The sequence below is a fragment of the Microcaecilia unicolor genome, chromosome 3, assembly GCF_901765095.1.
Source record: "Microcaecilia unicolor chromosome 3, aMicUni1.1, whole genome shotgun sequence".
NCBI lineage: Eukaryota > Metazoa > Chordata > Amphibia > Gymnophiona > Siphonopidae > Microcaecilia > Microcaecilia unicolor.
In genome coordinates this window covers 172,022,162-172,046,938 of record NC_044033.1, presented here as the reverse complement: position 1 = coordinate 172,046,938, position 24,777 = coordinate 172,022,162, and the positions used below count along the sequence as shown (strand labels likewise).

Sequence of the window (24,777 nt, the reverse complement as noted above, 5' to 3'; positions counted from 1 at the left end):
AATAAAGCAATTGAAAACTGAAAAAAAAAAATAGGTGATGCAGGACAATGACTTATGGGAAAACTTCAGAAAATCATGCAGCAGGCACCAGAGCTTATACCTCTTCTTCTCCTCCCCCCCATTTGACTGGGACCAAAAACAAGCAGATTTTCCATACTGGAGCTGACTGCATGCAAGGTTCTGAAGCTGTATGCCACCAATGCATATTCAGCTTGCATCATACTTCAAGCCTCCTATTGTAAAAAGTGTTAGAACCAAAGAGCAATGGTGGCTGCACTACAAGTATTTTCCTTCCTGGTTAGCTCTAATCACCCCGTTTCAGCCAACTATAAGTTGAGCTGCATCATGCAGGCATTTAAAGAGGAAGTAAAAAATATACATATCTGTATAAAATTTACATGACAAAACATGTTGAAACTGTTCCATTAACAGGGGTTGGCACAGCTTTATAGGAGCAAGGAAAAATAGCCAGCTTTATGTTTTATTTATTTTTATTAGTTTCCTCTGCTCTCCATATTACTGTGTTAAGCTTAGGAGGCCATAGTATTGCTATAAACTAAAGGACACTTAGGCTGACAGAGCATTTCACAGCCCTGCTCGCAAAAAGGGAGAAATTCAGGGCTTCATGCCTACGACACTGAAAACTGAGTGCCCAAAGAAGGTGAAGTTTACCTGTCACATCACAATGATGTCTTCAAATGGGTTAATTCCACACATATCATAACATGAATAAACATATCATAGTACTCCTCCTCATATTTGCATTATGTTAGAGAGGAGTTCTATTGTCTACTAGGGGATATGGAGAATGCTGGAGTGCCTGATGGCATCTCAGCAACAGCCAGATCAGAATTAGAAAGGAAAGAAAAACACAGATGTTAACTGGCTAAAGCATGAACTTCTTAGATGCACCCAAAACCTGGTGCCTGTGTAAAGTAAATACTGGCTTTGTAGACTGCTCTCTCCTCCCCACACAGCTTGAGGATTAAAGCGGTGGAAGTTCTATAGAGGGGCCAACTCATCCACTGGTAAATAAAATAAGAACCCAAACATCTCATTTCTAAAGAGCAAGTGGAAATGACCACCACATCTTTGGAATGAGAAGTTTCTGCTTTCAAACTTAACAAGATCCTGGCTCCACCTGCAAATAGGTATAGAGCTGGGGAAAAGTATGAAATGTCATGGTCTTGTACAAGAGGGAGTGGTAGCCCTCATTTCACATCCTCTGTCCTGGTATGGGGATGCTCCTCTGGAGTGGAACCGGTCATGCCTGGTCCTGTGAGGAAGGGGTGGTGCAGTGCTCTGAAAGCAGAGGTGCGATGTTGCGGGTTAAAGGTCAGCATCTCCTACAGGTGGAAAGGAGAAAGTGGGAAGGGAGAAGAGCTGAGTGGTGTTGAATGCAATTACACAAGAAAACTATTCAGAAAAATTACTAAAAATCAAGTAGCATACCTTGAAAGCTTGAAAAGACAGAGCACTACTACTTAACATTTCTAAAGCGCTACTAGGGTTATGCAGCGCTGTACAATTTAACAGAGAAGGACAATCCCTGCTCAAAGGAGCTTACATCTCCTGTGCTTGTCTTGGATGTATGGCACTGAAGTATAACAGGACCATTTCAACAAAGCCTGCCAACACATTCAGCCATGGTGGGTTCCCTACACCTATCCTTTGGGCTTTGAGGTGAACTTGCTTATCCCAAATGATAGCACAGAGTCTCTCCTGCTGGGCCCACATCTCTCTCAGAAACATTTTTGCAGAGAAGCCACATGAAGCGATGATGTGCTCTGCACCTCAACACTTGTGGCGTACGAAATGAACTGTGAGGAGCATCCGTGAATTCTTTGGGCACCCCTTTGCTCCATGGGCTGGCTTAACTGTAGAGACTAAAACTGATGCGAAATGAAAAAAAACTTTTCCAGAAAGCTGCACTGGAGCAAAGAGAACCCACCTTTCCTGGGCTACAGACTCTTATGTGCCCTGAGAATGCACAGTGAGCGCTTACACTCAACCATGTCTGAATGCCCAGATTCCATTACAGAATAATATTGTAACCTGGTATCTAGTGCACCTTAGGCTTACGTGCCCTAGTTACAGCCCAAAAGCTGCATGAATGCAGCAGGGATGCATGTAACAGAATATTCCAAGTTATATGTGCATAAGTGAGAGTCCTCCCCATGTTCAGGTCCCCTTTGCATTTTTGTGCTTGCCACTTTCACTTGCCCTTGGCAGAATAGCACTCAAGTTTGCACTTACAGCAGAAATGTGCATAAGGGGCGTTTAAATGCTGATGCCCAGTTACAGAATTGCCTTTAGTGTGAGTAGGTGTGAACTTTTCAAGGCAGTTAAATTGTAACAGTAAGCAGTAATGTTTAAAGTAAAAAAAAAAAAGATTTTAAAATGACCAGAAAACATCAGGACTCTACATGAATAGTTTTAAACTAGCAGCTGCCAAGTAATAGAAGATGGTCTAATTTTTGCCTACTGTAAAAGTGACTGATGGTGAATGTAACACAATGCTATAATGTGAGTGTTTCAGATGTACCAGACTTACAGTTACCTTTAAATACCACAGCAATAAAGTAAAATTTCAGAGAGAAGAAGAGCTCATAGGAAAACTCACCAACAGCAACTGTGCCCCAGACTCATCTATCTCTGGCACAAACTCTTCCACTGGCTGCGGTAAACGTAGGCAAAATGCTCCCCGTGGCAGGGTTACATCTGGTGGCCAGTCTTCCTCAGAAGGCAGCCCAATCATGCTGCAAGGAGCCAAGAGACAGGGCAATTGTTAAGTGGAAAGAGCCAGAGTAGGCAAGTCCCTTTGGATATATCATCCTTCACAAGAAATAGTTCTAGTACTAGCAAGCTTCCCTCACTCCCCCCTCCCCCACCCCACCCCACCCCAAAATCACCTGCATTGTATGTTAGTATAATCTACAAAAATTCTACCCCTGCGTAAAGTTATGTAGTGCAGTGTAAGCAAGGAAGGCAATTTGGTTAATCTCTGTTTCCCCTGCCACGTGCAGCCGTCATCGCCATACAGTCAAAAGAAAGCAAACCTGTCATCTAGCACAGTGTCATCTAGTGCCCAGATAGAAAAATGACACCATTTTTGTAGAAATATGAAAGCAACTCTTACTAAAGACCGATTTATTAGCAGCACATGTTAGAACGCTTGACCTTCCCTTGTTCATTTTTAAGCATAGCAGCACAGAACTTACTCAAATATCTTGCCTAGCTGGTCAACTTCAGAATTCCCAGAGAAGAGAGGCCTGTAAAACAGCATAAAACGAAAGGACAGCTCTGGTCATTAATGTCATCTCTCTATATGATGAGCTCCTAAGGCTTGGCAACACTTATATTGGATTTGATCATCCACAGACAAGGTCAATGTGCAAAGCTGATATCATCAGGAATCAATAATGGGCGTTCTGGAATGCGAATCCTGGTGTCCATTCATTCCGTAATGGGAGAAGCAGAGAGAACACAGCTCTCCGGCCAGCTTGGCTCCATGAGAGTGGCAAAAGGCAGACATGCAAGCAATAACCTCACCGAATTTGATATGAGAAGTCACAGACCGATGGAACAGTCTTTTCTTAAATAAAGTGAAGCAATATTTTTTCTAGGTGGACACAGTAACTGGGCCAAATATCACCAAGAATGGGTATAAACCATGTGATTTCTGCACAGTAGCCTATAGATAAAATTTTGATGATTAAGTTTTAAGAGGGAAGAAACCAGTATATTTGGGGGGGGGGGGGGGGGGGGGAGGGGGATAAAGTGGAATGGTATGCTGCAGATAGGAAATTAGATCAAGGGGCATTAATGTGGGTATCTGCAACGAGTAAATTACGGAAGACTACTTACATCAAGGGCCTTCAACTGCTGGCCTGGTTTTCAGGAATTCATTACTAGTGGAAATTAAGTGGACATAAGATTTGGTATTTAGGAAGGTGATGAAAACTTGGCTTTTTCCTCCTACTTAGTGTAGGTGTGGGAGGCTTAGTGGTGGCCTTCATACTAGGGGTGGCAGTTATTGTTAACTATGAGTATTTATTGGCTGGGTATAGTTTATTGTACGCATTTACGGTCTTTGTACGTTTTGCTTTTAAAGGTTCATTTTGCCCAAGGGATAGCACCTATTGGGAAAGCTCCATTTGTCTGCATACATACAAGCCTCATACAGCCTGTCACACTGAGACACTAACTTGTCTTTTCACACCCAATCCATGAACAGACGTGCATGAGCTTGCAAATGGAGGAAGAGGAAATTCACCATTTAGACACACTGTATATCTCTCTATATATCTAGTGTGTCTAAATGGTGCATTTCACATAAAATTTGCATACCAAATCTTATTCCCACATTATATATAATGTGTACACTTCTCAATTGGTTAATTGATAATTTATGATACTAATGCTATATACTTTTGTACAATCTGGGTTTGCCTGGGAAAAAAATTGTGTATAAATGGCAGAAATAAAGGGGGCAGTGGCAGGTGGAACAGAAACAAACACATCAAGATCAGAGAGAGGAAGGTCTGGGAGGGAAAGAGAAAAGGAAACAGAACAAAGGAAGAGACAATAGGAAAGGAGAAAAAAAAAAGCAGCCAACCAGATCAAAAGACCTAAGTAAATGGATATGGAGTGGTCAGAAAAATGGTTTACTACATTCATTCTTTAAATTCTGTAACTCTTCTACACAGAATATTTACTTCTGCATTGACAAATATACAAAAATATTCAGAGTTTAACCTTTCCCCATATGTCACACTCAGGGGCACCTCTTGACTTATGCTGGATCCATGTCAGATATTTGTGCAGTCTGGACTGCACTGGTCCACAAGTGATAAGTCCCTCCAAAGGCACTTCTCGATGGAGGAGGGTGAATAGTGGAGTGCTGCAGGGATCTGTACTGGGACTGGTGCTATTTAATGTATTTATAAATGATCTGGAAATTGAAACAACCGAGGTGATTAAAATTTGCAGAGAGCAAAGAATGACACAGAGACAGTTTGTCCCGTTCTATCTCCGTCCCCATTCCACAGGTTCTGTCTCATGTCATCCCATGCCCCTGGGCTCTGTTCTCATCTGCAGAAGCCTTAAACACTTATGATTTTACTAGTAAAAAAGGCCCGTTTCTGTATGAAATTAAACGGGCGCTAGCAAGGTTCCCCCCCCTCCCCCGGTCTCTCCCTGTGTCCCCTCCGAGTTGCATGCGGTCCACCCTCCCCTCTGTTTGTAGACAGGAGTGGACGTAAAGCTATGTAGTGCAGTGTAAGCAAGGAAGGCAATTTGGTTAATCTCTGCTTCCCCTGCCACGTGCAGCCGTCATCGCCATACAGTCAAAAGAAAGCAAACCTGTGAGATGCTGCATCCACGTTGTCGTTGAGGTGTTGGCGGGACAGCAGGAGTGTAAGTCACTCCCTCACACCCGCCGACGTCGAGTGTCTCTGGCTGCCTGCCCCCCCCCCCCCCCCCCCCCCCCGGAAGCGGTCCTCCCTTTTCGTAGTGTTCCTTTCGTTCACCGAAATTGTTCCACCCTCAACGTCATCACGTTCGACGCGAGGGCGTGACAGAGAGACATGGTCAGTGGAGAGGCTTCACCACCACGAACTAATGAACCCTTCACGGAAGTGGGTGGAGCTTGGGTCTTCATTAGAACGTTGGGGTTGCGAATTATGTCCGGATGGGGCGTGGCTGAGGGCGGGTGTATGAGTGAGAGTGAGTGGTGCTGACAGGCTACAACAGTACAGGGCTTCAGTATTGGAGGTAGAATTATTTATATAGATATTGTTCCTTTTTATCCTATATAATAAAAAGCACCTCCAACGTTCTGAAGCTGACTCTGTGGCACTGAAACCTTGAAGCATTCGTGCTTTCTGTATCCATCTCCTGAATTGACGTCACGTACTTCCGGGTTCGTCACCAGCAGCAGTGACAAACCACACAAGGGTTCGTAATCGCCCCGCCCTTGAGTGCTATATGCTGTGAAATCCATTTCTCCGAAACAGAACTAAAACAAAGACAAAATATGATTTCTTTTCCTGCTGCTTTCCGCTCCGCTACAGGGGCTTGACTGTGCCCTGCCCACTCCCTGTGCCCCGCCTTTTTCAGCAGTCGCCGCTGAAGCTGCTACTGCTGGAGAGTGCGGCACCGTCCGTCCAAAACACCAAAAAGTAACGGCCTCCGAACACCAATTGCCGCTGCAGCCGCATTACTTCCCCTTCTTCTCCACCTACTCCTCTCTCCTTCTTCCACACATGCTTCTCCACCCAAGCTCCACCTTGCCACGCGCTCACCCGCATCCTTCTGCGCAATTCTTTGGGAAGCGATGGAAGGAGGAGGAAATCGACTACCGGCAGGATGGATACGAACTACAAGATGATAAAATAGTTCGTGCTAGCTACAAGTTGAAAGGAGTACGAGGGGGGGGGGGGGGGGGGGGCCCTGACACACACACTCTCTCTCTCACAGACACACTCGCACCCAGTCTCACTGTCTCTGTCACACACACACTTGCACATTCTCTCTCTCTCACACAGTCACTCTCACACACACTCTCCCAAATATACACACTCTGAGGAAAACCTTGCTAGCGCCCGTTTCATTTGTGTCAGAAATGGGCCTTTTTTTCCTAGTACTTAATAAAAAGTATAAAAAGGAACAATATGCTGTGCAACTGTTTATAAATCACAAACAGAAAACAATAAGCAACTATAACACCCCCCCCACCCTTCCAACCCCAACAATAGCAGACTTCTACTACCCCAGGATTCAGTCTAACTCTCCTGTCTTTCACACTCCTTCCTGCAATAGATGTGCTGGTAGCAGGAATGTACAGGATCCCCATGCAAATTCGGCCAGTTCTAGCCAGCATGGTTGCTTGTTTAAAAAAAAAAAAATCAAAATATCTGCATCATTGAAACATAATTAACGTTCATTAACAGGCTTCAAAGTAGAAAATGGCATGGGACAAAGTTTGTCCTCGTCCCCACGGGCTCTGTCCCCATTCCTGCTGTTACTGCGGGTCCCCATCTCCGTGCCACACTTTACAGAGGGTGAGAAATTGCAGGAAGACCTCAGGAAATTAAAAGGCTGGGCATCGAAAATGATGCACATTGGGAAGAATAATCCAAATCATAGTTATCTGAAGTTAGGGTCCACGTTAGGAGTCAGCACCCAAGGAAAAATATCTAAGTGTCATTGTAGACAATATACTGAAATCTTCTGCCCAGTGTGCAGCAGCCAAAAAAAGCAAACAGCATGCCAGGAATTATTAGAAAAGGGATGTTAAATAAGACCAATATTATTATAATTCCTCTATTGCTCCATGGTGCAACCTCACCTTGAGGAATACTCGCTGTATCTCAAAAAAAGATACAACAGAATTAGAAAAGGTTCAAAGAAGATAAAGAGGATGGAACTCCTGTCAAGAGAAAAGGCTAAAGAGATTGGAAAACAGACGGCTGAGGGAGGATACGATTCAAGTGTACAAACTCCTGAGTGGTGTGGAACAGGAGGTGGTGAATCGATTTTTCATTCTTTCAAAAAGTACAAAGACCAGGGGACATGCAAATAAATTACATGGAAATACTTTAACAAATAGGAGGAAATATTTTTTCACTCAATAAAAAGTTAAGCTCTGGAACTTGTTGCCAGAGGATGTGGTAACAGCGGTTAGGATATCTGGATTTTAAAAAAGGTTTGGACAAGTTTCTGGAGGAAAAGTCCATATTTTGCTATTGAGACAGACACCTGGAAGCCACTGCTTGTCCTGGATTGGTAGCATGGAATGTTGCTACTATTTGGGTTTCTGCCAGGTACTTGTGACCTGGATTGGCCACTATTGGAAACAGGATACTAGGCTAGACAGACCATTGGTCTGACTCAGTATGGCTATTATGTTCACTAGCAGTGTCCCTCTGGTTCTGTGTGTCACAAACCCCAGTAACAGCTATGCTTTGCACCCTCTTTTCTCCTACTTCCCCCAACCCCCAGTACTAAAGCATGACCCCCATCTAAACCACAGCTTACCACTCTCTAAAACCAGTGCAAGGCCCTCGCTATAACTGGACCTAAAAGTATCTGCTCTGCACAACAGGAATCCTGTTCTAGTGCAAACTCCCGACACCTTGGATAAAACAAATGGGGATGCTCATATCTCTAATCCCCTACTGCTCAAAATCTCTCTTCCCAGCTCAACTCAACACAAAAAAAAAAATATATATATATATAAAAAAGAATGGACCTATAACAGTTTGTGATTAAAGTAGATTTTTTTTTCTCTTAATGTGTCAACAGATCATCTTCAGGGACAGACGTGTAGGGTATTGAGAGCCCTCTGATCAGTTTTTAATATTCACCCCTGAATCCTGACTGGTCATCTAGTCCACTCCAGTGCCCCAATCATGTATTCCATATTACTGTGCACTCAAAGGGTTAATTTGTTCACTGTACAAGGTAAAAAGGTGTCGCTCCCAGCTGACCTCTAAATGGGCAGAATAGAAACTGGCTTCCTTCCCCATTTACAGCCCTCCCCCCTCGGCACCATGTGCAGTCCCTGGCAAACAAAGGCAGGACCTGATTCTGCAAGTTTCTGGCTAGGTATGAAAGGATTTTGGAGCCTGGACTGTTTGACTATTCTCATTTCCATCTTGCAACTGACCTTCTATTCCTGCTTCATCTGCTGCCAGTGTCTCCCCTTTTCTGTGCCTCACATTTGGAGCCTGTCAGCAATGCATGCACTGGAGCCAAGGACTTTTACAAGACAGACCATGGAAGTCTAGAGTTTCTAATCTTCCTCACAGAGAGACAATAGAGGCCAGCTCTCAGGAGCATATCTTCCTTAGGAATAAGATCTTGAACACCCGTACATATGATCTCAAAGCCGCCTTCTTAGGGAATCAGTCAGTATACCCACAGGGCATCAAGCCCCTTCAGTGTGCACCCAGTGATGTGTTGAACCGATAAAATGTTCTGGAATGCTAGACAATGGCAATGAGGTCATTTCAGGATAAAACACAAGCATCTCTTCAGCTAGTCTTCATTGTTTATTAAATTGTCTCCTCTGGAGTTTCAGAGAATTTGATGATGTGAATTGCGGTATCAGCCAGAGTACTGTACTGTGATGTCAAACATGGTTACAGCTGCCATTTTACTGCCTCCTGACAGGACAAAGGTGCCAACAGTAATGTGTGATTTCATGCAACTATTTATTAGGGCTGCACACAATGCGATTAAATATCATGATTAATAATTAAATCGCGTGCTGTCCATCTTCGGCCTCCTTCCTGTGCCCCCCCCACTGCTGTGTGTTTTCTGCAATTTCTCCCTCCCCTCGACTCTCTCTCAGGTCTCCCCCCCCCCCCACCACACCTGATGTACCTTTTTGAAATACAAGTGTTTAGCCCTGCAGCGCCAACCATACTCAAAGGCTACTCGTGACCTGCAAAGTTGCACCAGAACGGATAGGAGGGGTCAGAGGGAAAGGACCGGTGCAGATTACAAGCAGCCTTTGAGTATGTATGCAGGCACACTGGGTGAGGATGGGAACCTGCTAGAGAGCTACTGTCAGGTCCAGGAGTGGAGGGAGAGATGCTGGACTGTGCACGAGAGCGCGAGCATGGACCTGGGGTGCAGGGAAGGAAGAAAAGAGGTGTTGGCCTTGGAGAGAAGAGATATGAACTTGGAGGCACGAGAAAGAATATATTGGGCCTTTAATCAGTGGCACAGCTGGGGGGGGGGGGGGGGGGGCTTAGCAACCTGGATCCTCCACTTTGGGGCCCTGGCCCCCTCCAAAACTGCAGTAGCTGTTCAATGGCTGGTGGAGTAATGAAGCCCCACCAGTTGATGAAATCCACTACCTCAGTCACCCCTTTTCGCCTCATACTGCCACAAAAGCATGGAAATCACAGACATGCCTCCAGCCACTGATGATTGCACTCCCCAAGCATGCTCATGGACTGCAGGCATCGAAAGTAGGAGGAGGAAGGGGGCGGCTTTGGATTTCTTCGACTGGCGGGGCTTTGGCATCACCACCAGCAAAGGCATGATACCTAGTGTGTGTGTCTCTCCTCCCCAAACAGACCGCTGGCTATGCCCCACCTTTAAATCGCACAATTAAATGTTTTAATCACGTGATTTATTATGATCACAAATTTTAGTTGAAATGCAGCCCTACTAAAAGGAGTGGAACTGTGGTCTTGATGAAGACCTACTAAACAAAGCCTTGCTATATAAAAGTTTTTAAATTTCATAATTTTTAAATCATTCAGGATTACAATTTAACCTCTCTAGACAAAAAACATACCAAAAAAACAAAAAAAACAAAAACAGCCATCAACAAGTTCTGTGCCTCCTGTTTACCAATGTTGTAAGCATTCTATTGGAGTGAAGCAGGTGGCTTCCTGGAGCCAGAAACTGTGCAAGCATATTGACGTAGTGCCACCAGCAGGACTGGCACAAGCACTGCGCAAGCCATGCACTTACACAGGGCAGCAGTAGCCTATAGCACTGAGCCTCAATTATCCTCTTAGATGAGACCATGGCACCAACTCCACCTTATTGTCCTCTTTTCCCATATAAGTAATTCTCTTTGCTGCTGCTGATCTGGGGAAGGAAGAAGCTCGAGTAAGCTGAGTTGGTACCACTCACTTTTCCTACTACCAGGGTAATGCTAAAGAGGAAACGTGGGTTTCACTGTCAGTACTCTCTCAACCAGGTGGCTCACTAGTGCAGGCTGCTGCACCCTCAGAGACAATAGGGATGGGAAAGGAATCTAGTGATGCAGGCAAGAGTGCACCCTAATAATTTATTTTAGGGAGGGGGGAAGACAGTGAGGTAATGCAGTGAGAGAAAAGTGTGGGATGAGCAGGGAAGACATAGTGAGGAGAGAGAAGACCCCCAGATTTCACAAGAGGAATCCAGAAGATAAATGTAGGAGGAAAGATGAGCAACAGAAGAACGCTCAGGAGTAGAGACTTGCACAGGAACGGGATTTACGGGAATCCCCTCCAAGGGGATGGAAGCAGTTCTTGTGGGGTTCCTGTAGAAGTGTAAGCTGCATGTGCGCCAGACTCTCACTTATTGAGTACCAAATTCTGCCTACTCCTCCTTGGTTTAACAGTGCAGATGTGGAAAGTCTTCCATTAATCCTCTGCTCCCAGGCTGATGCACAGGCCTCAGCTTTGACAGACATGAGCATCAGAGGTCACCTGACCTACTGACACATGCATGTGGCAACCTCTTAGTACACAGTGCCAGCAAATCAGAGACAAGTCTTCCATGAATACACTAGAGTGTTCAAAGTTACGGTTCCTTCCTTGCCTCAAACTACTACTACTACTTATCATTTCTATAGCGCTACCGGACGTACGAAGCGCTTCACACTTGAACATGGAGAGACAGTCCCTGCTCGATAGAGCTTACAATCTAATTATGACAGCCAGACAGGACAAGTAAGGGATAAGGGTTAGGACAGACCCAGAGAGAGACAGAGGCAACCAAAATATTTTTTTCGAGACCATTAAATTGTTGCAGGGATGGGTAAGATTTCTGTCCCTGTGCAACTCGTTACTCAGGAGGAGGAAGAGTAGTAGTAATGGGGAATAGCATTGGCTAAAAGAGGAAAAACAGTAGAAAAGAAAGTATCCAACCTGAAACAGACAAAAAATATAAAAAAGGGCGAAAAGAACAAAAATAAAAACACTAAAGAGGAAAATAAAAAGGAACATAAACAAGACCTGAGAATGAGAAAAACAAAAAGGAACATAAACAAGACCTGAGAATGAGAAAAACAAAAAGGAACATAAACAAGACCTGAGAATGAGAAAAACAGTCATAAAATCAAATCAGTAACAACTATAGATAAGGAGAGCAGGAAAAGATCAGTCTTTTAGGCAAGGTGGACTGGAGCAGGAATGGGTGGCCATTGTGATTTTGGGGGGGGAGGCACAAGCTCAGAAGGGCCCTTTTCCTACCTTTCAGAACTTTAGGAGAGTTACTGTGTGCATGACGCTGTTGAATGACATCACCAATGTGTGGCTCACTCACCCTGCTTGTCTGTGGAGAATAACTCCTCACCAGTGTAAGATATCCTGGGATATCTCCCACATAGAATTTGCATGTCGATAACATTTGGATTTTGTCAGTCATCTACAATTTTTCTGATGCATAAAATTAATTCACTTGTGTGTAGGACAGACCTATCAGTCTTGAGGCTTTTGTATTGAGTGAAATATTAGTGGTAAACAAAAAAAATGCTTTTAAATATTTTTGAGTGTAGATCTCCCCCCCCCCCCCCCCCAAGAACTGCTTGCTCACTAGTAGAGAATGACATAGGGACCCAAGGTAATGACAGGGACAGAGCCCATGGAGATGGGGACAAACTTTGGGCCCATGTCATTCTCTACTTTGAAGCCTGTTAATGAACTGGACAGTTATTTATGTTTGAGTGATGCAGACGATTTTTTGGAAAAACAAGCAAACATTCTGGCTACAACTGGCAAAATTTGCATTGGGGGGGGGGGGGGGGGGAAGGAGGATCTTGTACATTTCTGCTACCACATCTTCTATTGCAGGAAGGACTGTGGAAGACAGGAGAGCTAGACTGAATCCTGAGATTGTTAATGACTATTCATCCACAAACTCAAAAACTGTAACAGTGCTTCAAAGGGCATATTTCTCCCCCACTAGGGCATACAGAGCGGGTTGTATTTTGTACCCCTGGACATTTTAACAGGGTGAATTAGGGTTCCATGGGGTAGTAGAATCAGCTATTGTTGGGATTGGAAGGGTAGAGTGTGGTGGGGGGTTATTATAGTTTTCTATTTATGATTTATAAACAGTTGCACAGCATACTGTTCCTTTTTATATTTTATTAAAAAGATTTAAATATATACAATCTTAAGTGTTTAAGGCTTCTGCAGTTGAGGACAGAGCCCACGGGGATGGAGCGGGGACAGAATCTGCAGGGACAAACTTTGACCTCATATCATTCACTACTCACTACTACAGATTCATCCACCAAAAATCTGGTAGCTTTATTCAAACACCACTGCTCCTGTAAGTGGTTTTCAGACAACTTATTGCTGGATGAAAATAAGCCTGTAAAAGGACAGCTGCAAGGGGTGAGGTGGGGCACAGTAATCGTTTGCCTAGGACAGCAAAACAGGTAGCACCAGCTCTGGCCACAAATACAGAAGTCTACAGGAACAAGATATACAATCTAATGCACTTACTTTCGTCGGAACATCTCGGCAAATATACAGCCAACACTCCACATGTCCACAGGAGTCGCATACGTTGACTGAAGCAGCACTTCTGGGGCTCGATACCACAAGGTTACCACCTGTCAGAAGAAGTCACTCCATCAGCACATATTATCCATGGCCAAAATCCCAAAGCCTCAGAACAGGCTGGTTCCTCCCCCCAGCCCACCACGATTCATGCATACAAATTGACCGTCTTCTCGAGCAGAACAGAAATCTTCAAGAAGATAAAGCAAGGCTAGTGTTAAACATGCTGGGGCTCAGAGAAATTCTAAAGGGGCTACCAAACCCCATCAGCAGGCTGTATCTTCTTCAGACTTCAGCAAGCTTAGAGCATCCTGCACCATGAGGGCCCCCTATTTGCACCTCCATAACGCCAACCTTAAGCCTATCCGTGTGGCTTTTTTTCTGGGGTGGGAGGGAAGTCAAGAAGACAGTGAAGATAGTCTCAATTTCCAGAAGAATATAGTTTTCTTTCAAGGTTTGTAAGAGTTCCGACCTGCGTTAAGATTCCTAGCTCATGATATCCTGCTCTCCAGATCAGCAGGAAACACTGCACAGGCAGGATTCACAGTCCCTATCATCTTGCAATAGATATCTCTAGCGGCCAGACTGAGCTTTGGAGTATGGGCCCAGGCTGAGGACTGTCACCACAGTGGCAGGCCTGGGTCAGGGAAATCCCCAGCTGGTTGTGAATGAATGCTCATGGTGTTATAGGAGACTACTACTAACTTGGCAGCCAAAGTGAGAAGGAGGAACTGTGGAACCAAAAACACCACAATCATTTTGCCCTCTTGGTCCAAATGTTGTGTTTATCCGATTTGGATTATTGTAACTTTGTATACTGGACAGAGGTCTACATGTTTAAGAAAATTGCAATTGATATAAAAACACTGCAGCTCGACTGAGGGGGGGGGGGGGGGGGGGGGGGGGGAGGAAAAGATTGGGGAGGCGGGCAAGTGAATAGTTGTTTTTCGAGTTAAGGGGAAGAAAGAAAGAAAAAAAAAAACCAGACAAGAGGTCTGGTATGGGTTTCTCTCTTGGATAAGAACCAACTGAGGGGGTAACGAGACTGATATACATGATGTTTGATTTTGTGGATCAGTAGTACCTAGAAAATTTGCTTTGTATGGTGTTAGCATTCTTGCTGCTGGTATAAAGATTAAAAAACAAACAAAAAAAAAAAAACCACCACACACTGCAGCTCGATTGATTTTTCAAATTAAGACGCAATAGTGTTTCTGGTTATCTTTGTAGGCTCCACTGGCTTTCTTTGAAAGCCTGTGTTGCTTTCAAAATAGCCTGTACGCTTTTTAATATTTTACATGCTAATTCACTGGATTTATTGATCAACTCTGTCTCAATCATTTCTTTTCTTCATGTCAGGTACATGAAATATTCTTCTTAAGATACCCTACTGTTAAAGGATTACAATACAAGTGACAACTTGATACCATGTTTTCTTTTTGTGCTATTTATTTCACTGTACGATTCCAAAAGAAACTGAAAACCTATTTGATAAATTCCAAGGATTTATTTTGCTGATAGCTCTAAATTGATGTATTTATGTATAATCTTAACTTTTATTGACAATGTAAATTCTCATTGTTAATTATTTGGATCTCTTATATTGTAAGCCACCTAGAACATCCAGCTGGAATTTGCTTAGTGAATAAGTTTTGTATTAGATTAGAAAGAGCCTGAGAGAGCCAGGATACAAAATTCCTCACTTAACTTTTTATTTTACACTAGGAATTGTTTGGACTGGTTAAAATGTTAGTTGTTGTCTAGGGAGCATTCTGGCAGTAGAAGATTTTGCTTCTAGATTCCCTTCCTGCAAGGGGTGGAAGAAAACAGGGTTTTTTTTCTCTCTCTAATTTTAAGCTGCCTTCAAATGTTAAAGCGATCCTTTAAAAATGCAAAAGGGGAGTGGATACCGTTCTTGCCAGTCCAAGGCTGGAAAGCTGCCCACTAACCTCCAGCTGCAGCATACAGCTTAATGTTTACAGATTCTCTCCAGGAAAGGAAGGAGAGGGGCAGAAGTCACAGCAATAGAATGCAAAACAGCAGATGACATCAGACACTGACGAGGTCATCACTCAGCGATGTCATCACCCGAGAGAAAACCTCTCAAGTCTCATAATTTTTACCAGGTAGCCACTGATTTTTTAAACATATAGAGAGAGAAGTATGACATGTCTGCAGGTCAATTATAAAAACCAGAGTGGCTCAAGTTTCAGAACCTGAGTTTAAAGCAGTGGTTCTCAACCCAATCTCAAGATGCATCCAGCCAATCAGGTTTTCAGAATACCCATCATGAATATGCATAACATAGTTTGCACTACCATCCATTGTATGTAAATCCTAATTTCTCTCATGCACTAGGCCGTTAGGCCCGTAAAAACGGGCGAGTATTGCAGCCCTCCTCTCTCCCCTGGCCTCACCCCATCCACCGATCCTACCCCCCCCCCCCCCCCCCCCCCATATCCAGCAACCCTCCTCTTTCCCTTGGCCTTCCCCCTCCCTCCATGTCCAGCAACCCTCCTCTCTACCCTGCTCTCACCCCATGTCCAGCAACCATGCCCTCTCCCCCCTGCCCTCCCATGTCCAGCTACACTCGCCGCCGCTCCCTCCCCCCTCCGTGACGGGCCCCCTGCACTGACCTGACAGCGCCTCTCACCTCCGTGTGAAAGCGCTACAGACAGCAGCAGATCGCTCTGCTGCTGCCTGCAGCGCTTCCACACAGAGGTGAGAGGCGCTGTCAGGTCAGTGCAGGGGGCCCGTCACGGAGGGGGGAGGGGGGCGGGAGCGGAGGTTGGTTCGCGTGATGTTCGTTTCCAGGCGGCGTCCGACAGTCTGACTCCATTTCCCTCTCTGTTCCACCCTCTGACGTCATGACGCGAGGGTGGTACAGAGAGGGAAGTCTGTACTGCGCATTTGCAGGCGAGTCGGTCACTTGCCACTTATGTGTTTGATATTCTATGTGGATATCCTAAAACCTCGACTGGCCTAGGTGTGTCCCAAGGACAGGGTTGAGAACCTCTGCTTTAAAAGTACAGTACGTAACATGGATGCAGGGTCAGAAAGCATACGTAAGAAAGGAATAACTGAACACAGACACAAAAAATTCCATTTAACCAAGAAACAAGGAATACATACATGGGGCACCAACACAGGATACAGTGATAAATAACAGTGCCTTTAGTCCTTAGCCTGCCCTTAATGACTGATAATTATAAACTCTAATACTATACCACAGGTGTGAGGGCCATCTGGCAGCTGTACATCCGTGCCAACCCAAAGTCCGCCAGCTTGACTTGCCCGTTGCTCGTCACTAGAATGTTCTCGGGTTTCAGGTCACGGTGCACGATGCAGTTAGAATGCAGGAAGTCCAGACCGCTAAGGAACTGCCGCATTAAGTCCTGTCAAATCAGAAAGCATCAGAAGATTAGGGGGGTGGGGGTGTAAATGGTAGGAACCAAGGAAGTTTGATAACAGGAGATGACATGATCCTATCTGGTCCATTATGTGGGCTGAAGCCATTAGGGGGAGCTTGTCACCCTATTAATTCCATTTTTTTTAGATGGACCAAGATGGAGGCAGTTACACTGAGGAGAATTCAAACCTCCTTGGGTGGAGACTGGCTTCAGCCTTGGGACATCAAGCTGTCTCCTCTTATCAAACCTCCTTGGCAGGAACCAAATACCAGTCTAGAAATTGCCACTACACCGTGGTTCTCATTTAACTATCACCACGTCAATTTTGTTTTTACACTTCGGTGACTGAATCTCTTTATCTTCAGCACCGATATTCAGTTAGTAGCTGGCATTGAACACCTGGATAATGGTCTGCACCACAAGTTATCTGGATAGTGGCAGTATTCAGTTCACTATCTGGACATCTTAGGACAGCCTTTTTGCTGACTGAATATTGCCACTATCTGGATAAGTTCTGGGACTGCCCTGGCACCATCTGTATCATGCCAAGGCAGTCTGTAAGGATATGCAGCAATACTATCTAGACAGTACCTCCGATTTAACCTGGTCAGTGGCACTTATCCAGGATTACTGACCTGCACCTTTCCCCTCTCTCTTGAAAATCTGGCTCAGACCAGTATGAAATATATTCAAAAGGTTTTCACGCACAAAGGTGCCAATTCTGTAAAGCGACACAAGGGACGCGCTTCGTGCCAATTCTAACACAGCTTTGGGGTGCACCAACGTACACAAGTGCCAATTAGTGACATTATTTGTGCACATAGGTGCACCTAGTCTATAATCTGAGAACGTAAATGGTGTCCAACGTTACACAGTCCTTATAGCATTCTCCTTAAATGCTTTTCCTCCTGAGCTGATTACATCAATGATCAATTCTGGATTGGTTAATCTGGTTTCAAATCCTGTTTTGTTCACACTGCAAAACTACTCCAGGATTCAGTGTGGATCAATGTCCTCTTGTAGTCACAAAAAATCCTGAATTTGACTTGGCACACACTATGCTAGTATTAGTCATTTGGGGAGTAAATGAGCTGCCTTGGTAGAACTGGATATTGTAGAATTAAACGTGAAACTTGCCCCCGATGTCACAGACATAAGCAAACCTATACCAAAAAAAGCATTTACTGATTGAATCAGGAGAACATGTGAAAACAATACAAGTTACTTTTCAGGGTTTGAACTTATTTCAGACTCCCTGGGTACAAGGCAGTCGCTGTACATGAGGTCCAGCTAAGATCCGTCTCCCCTACCTTAATTGTCTCCAAAGGCAACCCAGGAGAAGGCGCTTTGTCCAGGTACGTCTTAAGGTCCTGATCCACATGTTCAAACACCAGCGTTACTTTGGTTTCACGGTCTGTTCTGGCTGTGGCACACACATCCATTAATCTGGAGGAGCAGAAAGGTCATCAGGAGATCTTGAAAGAGTAGGAACTTCTACATTCACCACATTTAGAAATGGCATCCTTACACAGGCATGAACCAAATCAAAAAAGGGTGCAAACGAAACAGAATGAAGAATTAGGCAGAAGGTAGGTGAAAGATTCTTTCAGTTCAGACTTGAAAAGCACTAGAGATAAGGTAATGTTAATGTTAGGAGACAGCTTATTCCGGGGGGGGGGGGGGGGGGGGGGAGTAGGAAACAAAAGGAAATTTCTTTAAAACAGTTCAGACAAGAAAGGAGGTACGCAGGACACTGAAGTGTGAAAAAGAATTAGGGTGAGATAAATGAAGATATGAAGGAAGGGGGTGGTCACAAATACATGTAGAAGTGATCAGGAGAATTTCACACTAGTACCAGTACCATACCAGAAGCCAGGGGAAGCTGTAGAGTGAGGCTTGTCCGAGTTCAGTCCTCAAGGGCTGCAACCAGGCTAAATTTTCAGATATTCCTACTAAACATGCAAGACAAATTTGTATGCATACTACCATCACTGAATTAAACTTGGTAATAAATATTCCTTTGGGATATTTTGAAAATCTGGCCTGGTTGTGACCCTCAAAGGACTGAAACTTGGAGAAGCCTACCGTAGGCAGAGGTGCGACAGGGAAAGTGGATGACAGAATTCTGGAGGGGCTGGAGAGAAAGTTTAAGGGCAGTCAACAAGCAAACTACTGAAGTTAGCCAAGTCTACATAGAAAGAATGGTGAACAAGGAAGCTGCAGGAGCCAACGGCAGACAGGAATGGTTTAATCTGACAAAACTAAACCTTGAGGCAGGCACAAACAGCAGGGGAAACAAAGTTTTTGGCAGATGGTGACAAACAAGGTATGTCTGCTGCATCAACACCTGAGTGGCTTGCCATCATTCAATGAACTACAAATTCTGCTTTACATCAGAAACATTCTAGAGGAAAATGTAAGGTCACCCGTCTGAGTTCAGACTGAACCATGAGTAGGTCTTGCAGCAAGATAACAACCCTAAACAGCGTACCTTTAGTGTATGCTCTAGTGGATCCTCCTCTACTTCTATCCCACTGTCAGTTGGTATACCTCAGGGATCTCTGTCCTGGGACCTCTTCTTTTCTCCATCTATACTTCTTCCCTTGGTACTCTGATCTCATCCCATGTATTTCAGTATCATCTTTACGCTGACTCCCCCCAGATCTACCTCTTCACACCAGAAATCTCAGTCGAAATCCAGGCCAAAGTATCAGCCTGCCTATCTGACATTGCTGCCTGGATGTCTCAGCGCCATCTGAAACTAAACATGACCAAGACTGAGCTTCTTATCTTTCCCCCTAAACCAACCTCTCCTCCTCCCCCATTCTCTATTTCTGTGGATAACACTCTCATCCGTCCTGTCTCATCAGCTCGTAACCTTGGGGTCATCTTCGATTCCTCCTTCTCTGCACATATTCAGCAGACTGCTAAAACCTGTCGTTTCTTTCTCTATAATATCACCAAAATTTGCCCTTTCCTTTCTGAGCACACTACCAGAACCCTCATCCACACTTATCACCTCTCGCTTCTCACAGGTCTCCCACTTAGCCATCTCTCTCCTCTTCAATCTGTTCAAAATTCTGCTGCATGACTAATGTTCTGCCAGTGTCGTTATGCTCATATTAGCCCTCTCTCCTCAACTCACTTCACTGGCTTCCTATCCGTTTCCGCATACAGTTCAAACTCCTCTTATTGACCTATAAGTGCATTCACTCTGCAGCTCCTCAGTACCTCTCCACTCTCATCTCTCCCTACATTTCTCCCCGGGAACTCCGTTCACTGGGTAAATCTCTCTTATCTGCACCCTTCTCCTCCACTGCTTCGTGCCAAAACTTACCCTGCACAGAACGCTGTCCGCGGGAACCTCCCCAGAGGAGCTGGGTACCACATTCACCTCAGAAGACCGAGTCAACGAGCTCCGGTCAAGCTGCACTGAACCAAACCTCTGGAGAAAGCCTCAGAAATAGCAACGCTGTACAAGCGCGCCCCCCCCTTTTTTTTTTAACGCTGTGAAGAAAGTTGGAGGCAGGCAGCAACAGAGGGACTCCGGGAGGAGGGGGAATGGGTAAGGCAGGGATAGGGCGAACCTATATGCCTTTAAAGTGGGCACCACCAGCCACAACACCCCCGCTCTACTGGCAAAGCATAGGAGCCACCCCAGGCAGAAATCCAGGAGCTGATCAAGCGACGTTCACACCTGCTGGGAGACAGAGAAATACTGAAGGCAGAAGGGGCTAGCCGTCCAAGGGTCACTGTGGTTTTTCAGTTTTCTCTATCTCCACCTGCTGGTAGGCGGATACAACCCATCAGTTAATGGATTCATCTGCTGCTGATCACAAGGAATTCTACATTCTGTCCAGGATTTTGAGGATCTTCTGCTCATTCTGGGGGGCGATTTTAACGAGGTGTTTGAACCAGCATTGGACAAATCTATGGATCTGCTAGATGTGTGGTGAACACTTCACCAAACTGATTGTGGTTACACTTGCCTTTCTAGGACCCATGACACACAAGCTCTCATTGACTACCTTTTACCATCTCGTGATAAGTGGAGCCGGGTTCTCGCAGCAGAAATGGGGTCATATGAAGTGACAGATCATGCTGTGGTATGGATGGAGTTGCAGCCACCACAGCCTTTGGAAGTTGTTCCTCTGGAACTAAACACAGACCCACAATTTCAAATTTTCTTAAATCAGAAGTAGGTGAATTTTGCTTTGGTTCACCAACCTCAGTTAGATACACCAATCTTATACTGGGAGAGACAGCTAAGGTGGTCTTGCGAGGGGAAATAGTGTATTGTTCCCACAGGGAAAAAAAAATAATAAAAGGACAAGGATATTCTGGTCTTTGAATACCAGGTTAGATCAGCTCAGCAGAAATTTGACTGTATTCCTTCAATGGATAATAAAGCTTATTTTTTTGACCTTAGTTTGCTGTAAATGAGCTTCTCTACCAGTGGGCTACAAAGTCTTTCCTATACCAGTTGTAAAGATTTGGTAATAAAACTGGGAAGCTGCTGGCTCGACTTGTTCAGAAAAGCGTGGCCTACATAGGGTGACCACCATTTCCAATTGTATGGCAGATCATTTTTCCTTCACTTACGCACAGGATGGGGGGGGGGGGGGGGGGGGGGTGTCGCCATCGGGAAACGCACCATTTTCAATTGTCTGGCAGATCATCTTTCCTTCACTTATGCCCAGGCTGGGCTGTCTCTTGACGGTCATGCCAAGGCTGAATCGTTAGCCCACTTGAGGTCAGTCTTGAAGAAATCTGCGAGGCTACAACAAAGTCTTTGGTCCACACATTCCCATCTTGCTACTGCCTTGAGCAGGATACCCGATGCTACAGTACTGCAGAATTTATCTGGGGTTTAGAATACAAGGTTACCATACTTGCTCCCCCCCAAAGAGAGCACACATGCTCCGCCCTACCCCACGTTACACCCCCTGAGGGTGTCCTATCCTCCCCTCCCCTTACTGTACTGCCTTGGTGGTCTACTGAAGCTCTTCGGGGCAAGAAAGAGCCCACTAACCAATGCAAACACACAAAAAGAAAATTGAAATTGATGACTTGTTTCCAGATATACCTGCTTCTTAGGTGCATAATGAGAAGGAAATTGCCATCTAAAAGGCTGTGGTCACCTTTTATTTTTATTATTCTTTTAAACTGAGCTTGTGCTGCCCAATAGTGTTTCCTAATGTGAACACACAAGCTGAGAGAGAAATGGCTCCAACTGCCCGTGTTAGGTGCCAAGGAGTACTATCCAGTTACCAGGTCTCTTCATCATGGCACTAGGTGAACTTCTCAGGAAGGAAGTTCGGTCACTTGTGTGGCTGATGTAGCACTCCTGCAAACAGCAGGGTTTTTGTTTTGGTTTGTTTAGTGCATCCCTTCCAGACTGGAGTCTGACACATCTTATATAGTTCGCTGCTTCAGAAGTGTGCATGCAGCCACCTCAACCACCTCAAGGTGTGCATGGCTCATGCAGCACAAATTATGTATTTATTTATTGCATTTGTATCTCACATTTTCCCACCTCTTTGCAGGTTCAATGTGGCTTACACAATACATCATGGATAGTGGAAATGAGAAGAGGGTAAACATTTAGTATTACAGAAAGATTTTGGGTTGAATGGTAAAGGAATAGATGATTTTGCTGAAACAAGGCATTATTAACATTTCTAGATATATGTGGGATTAGACTTCGGGATCAGGGCTGCTTTAAAAAAAATAAAAATAAAAAGTTATAAGAATAAGGGTGGAAAGGATCAGCACTGTTTTAAAAATAAATATAAAGTTAAGTGAGACAGAGCTAGGGATTGAAATTAAGGCACAGAGGGTAACAACTTGCCAGGGATCGTTTTTTTTTTTTTTTTTTTAATTCCATGGTGGTTAGCTTTTTTTTTTTTTTAAGCAGGGCCGGGGATTACCAAATGTTGCTGAAAGGAATTTGCAGAATTTGCAACCGGAAAGGGACTTATTTGCCTCTCAGGAAATCACTGCATGGAATTTGTGAATGTGAGCCCTTCATTTCTTTAAATGAAGAACATGGGGAGACAAGAGGAAGATAAATTTAGAAAGGCAACAGTATACGAGGCTGGTTTTTGCTGCTGACCTATACACTTTGTAAACCGATCTATGGGAAAGAAAAACTACAACATTTACAGAATACCACGGCTATATTTCTTTTTCAGAAAGGTTTGATCATGTTTCCTTTCTACTGATTGCTCTCCTTTGGCTTTCTGTCCAAGCATGAGTGATGATTAAAAATTTTAAAAGGTCTGACCCTGGAAAACATCTGTTAGTGGCATTTTCTACAGCGAAAGAGGGTTCTAGGTTGAGAGATCATCTTTAAAAAAAAAAAATGTTTTCCATCTTTTAAACCTATTTGATACAAGAAAATATTGGAATTTTCATACAAAGACTTTGAATGGACTTCCTTTATTGATGAATTGTCATCTTATTCTGCTTTTCAAAAATTTTTGATCATTTATAGTGATGGTTGTGTGTTTTTGTTTCTTTTCATTTTCCTATTGCAAACTGCTTTGAACCCTTATTGGGGGAGAAAGTGGTCTATATGTGCTGGAATAGATTAGAGTGTTCAAATGCAATAACCTGTGAGAAAAATTTATAAAACCTTATTTCTTGGCTTGGTATGAAGTGTCTGGCATCAAAGGTACATATTTATGTTCAGAAGCTGATTTGATGCCATGGTGTAAACAAATTATATACAAATGTATGCAAGCATTGGAGAATACACCAATCACCATGAAAGCATGTGTACATTGTAGTGCATCAGATGTGCGTTAACTGCAGAATTGGTATCTGTCAACAGTTTGGGGGGGGGGGGGGGGAGGATGCTGGCACCCGAACGCATGCTGTCATCCTGAAAGTTCCTAGTGGTGGTGCTCTCTCATAGTACTATTAGTTCCTCTCTCCTCAGCTTTTATTGCTGGTGCTCCACCAGATGGCAATATGCTTTCCCGCTGTTTCTCACAATTTTTCAAAAACCAGCAAAAAACACATTACTAAACTAGCAATAAGAGCAGCGAAGCTCCAACAAAGTCTACAACAGAACCCTCTCTGAGATCCAGTCTAGTACACTCGGGTTCTCAGGTATATGACACCCAGCCAAGGTGCCCAAAACAGCACCCGAGGGAGCAAATCTTCAGGGGGCAAACTCCATGCATACCAGCGAACCAGTTCCTGGCACACTTGAGCAAGCCAACAGTGCAATGCCACATGGGAAATTCTGCTCTTCCATACCAACCCCGCCGCACCCTAGACTGTTTAAGGGCAAATTTGCTAAAAGATATTATAGCTTGCTTCTCAGAATACAAAATCAAAGAATCTGCACTGGCTAAAGCGAGAGCAGCAAGTCGCTTTATTTGGGACATATACTCCACTGAGGTGTACGAGGATCTTGCCTCAGTAACACCAAAACACAGGAGGTGAGCTCAAAGCATATCTGTGTGAAAAAAAAAATCATCTGCTGAAAGTGGCAACATCCCTTCTCCTTGACGTCCTAAAAAGAGGAGAAGCCATATCGTCAAAAGGGAGATTGAAGTGTCAGATCTCGGATACCAAACTGTCCTGTAAGGTGCAAACATGGCTTAATCAACATCTAGACCGGCAGTCAATCTTGTACCAATTACTTCTTATGCACGGTTATACTTTCATGGGTGGCGCCTTGCACTGGGTTTCATTATGATGGTAGTTTTGCTAGCTATTGCGGTTTCATTTATGGATGTACAATATGACTGGTAAGAGTTACAGTGTACAAAGAGATGGGGAGAACTGAATAGCCTTATTGGTAAGGGACTGGTAATTCTTTTGATAGGTGTACCAACATCAGTTGGCACACCAGGGCATGCAAAGAACTGATGGGATGGGGAGATAGAGAGGGAATATTCTAAGAACAGTCTGATTGGATTGCAATGTATGCTCCTGTTTATTATCATAGGAAATGTGATTACTTGTTTTCATATTAATCACCTGTATTCAAGGAGTACCATCGGTGAGGTAAAAAGAACGTAAAAGGCCTCAACTCCCTGTCAAGTGGCAGC

General features: G+C 44.3%; 1 protein-coding gene across 4 annotated transcripts in view; it reads right to left on the bottom strand.

Moving 5' to 3' along the window:
* Nucleotides 1–469: 469 nt before the first annotated feature.
* Nucleotides 470–24,777, bottom strand: part of CDK4 (cyclin dependent kinase 4) — a 49,489-nt gene continuing 25,181 nt past the window's right edge. For all 4 annotated transcript variants that reach the window (XM_030196582.1, XM_030196583.1, XM_030196581.1 and 1 more), the window contains 6 exons: nt 18,022–18,157; nt 16,529–16,696; nt 13,245–13,354; nt 3,222–3,272; nt 2,624–2,759; nt 470–1,346 (listed from right to left, as the gene is read on the bottom strand). In XM_030196582.1, the coding sequence (XP_030052442.1) occupies nt 1,212–1,346; nt 2,624–2,759; nt 3,222–3,272; nt 13,245–13,354; nt 16,529–16,696; nt 18,022–18,157 (736 nt within the window). In that variant the 3' untranslated portion in view covers nt 470–1,211. The remainder of the gene's footprint in view (nt 1,347–2,623; nt 2,760–3,221; nt 3,273–13,244; nt 13,355–16,528; nt 16,697–18,021; nt 18,158–24,777) is intronic.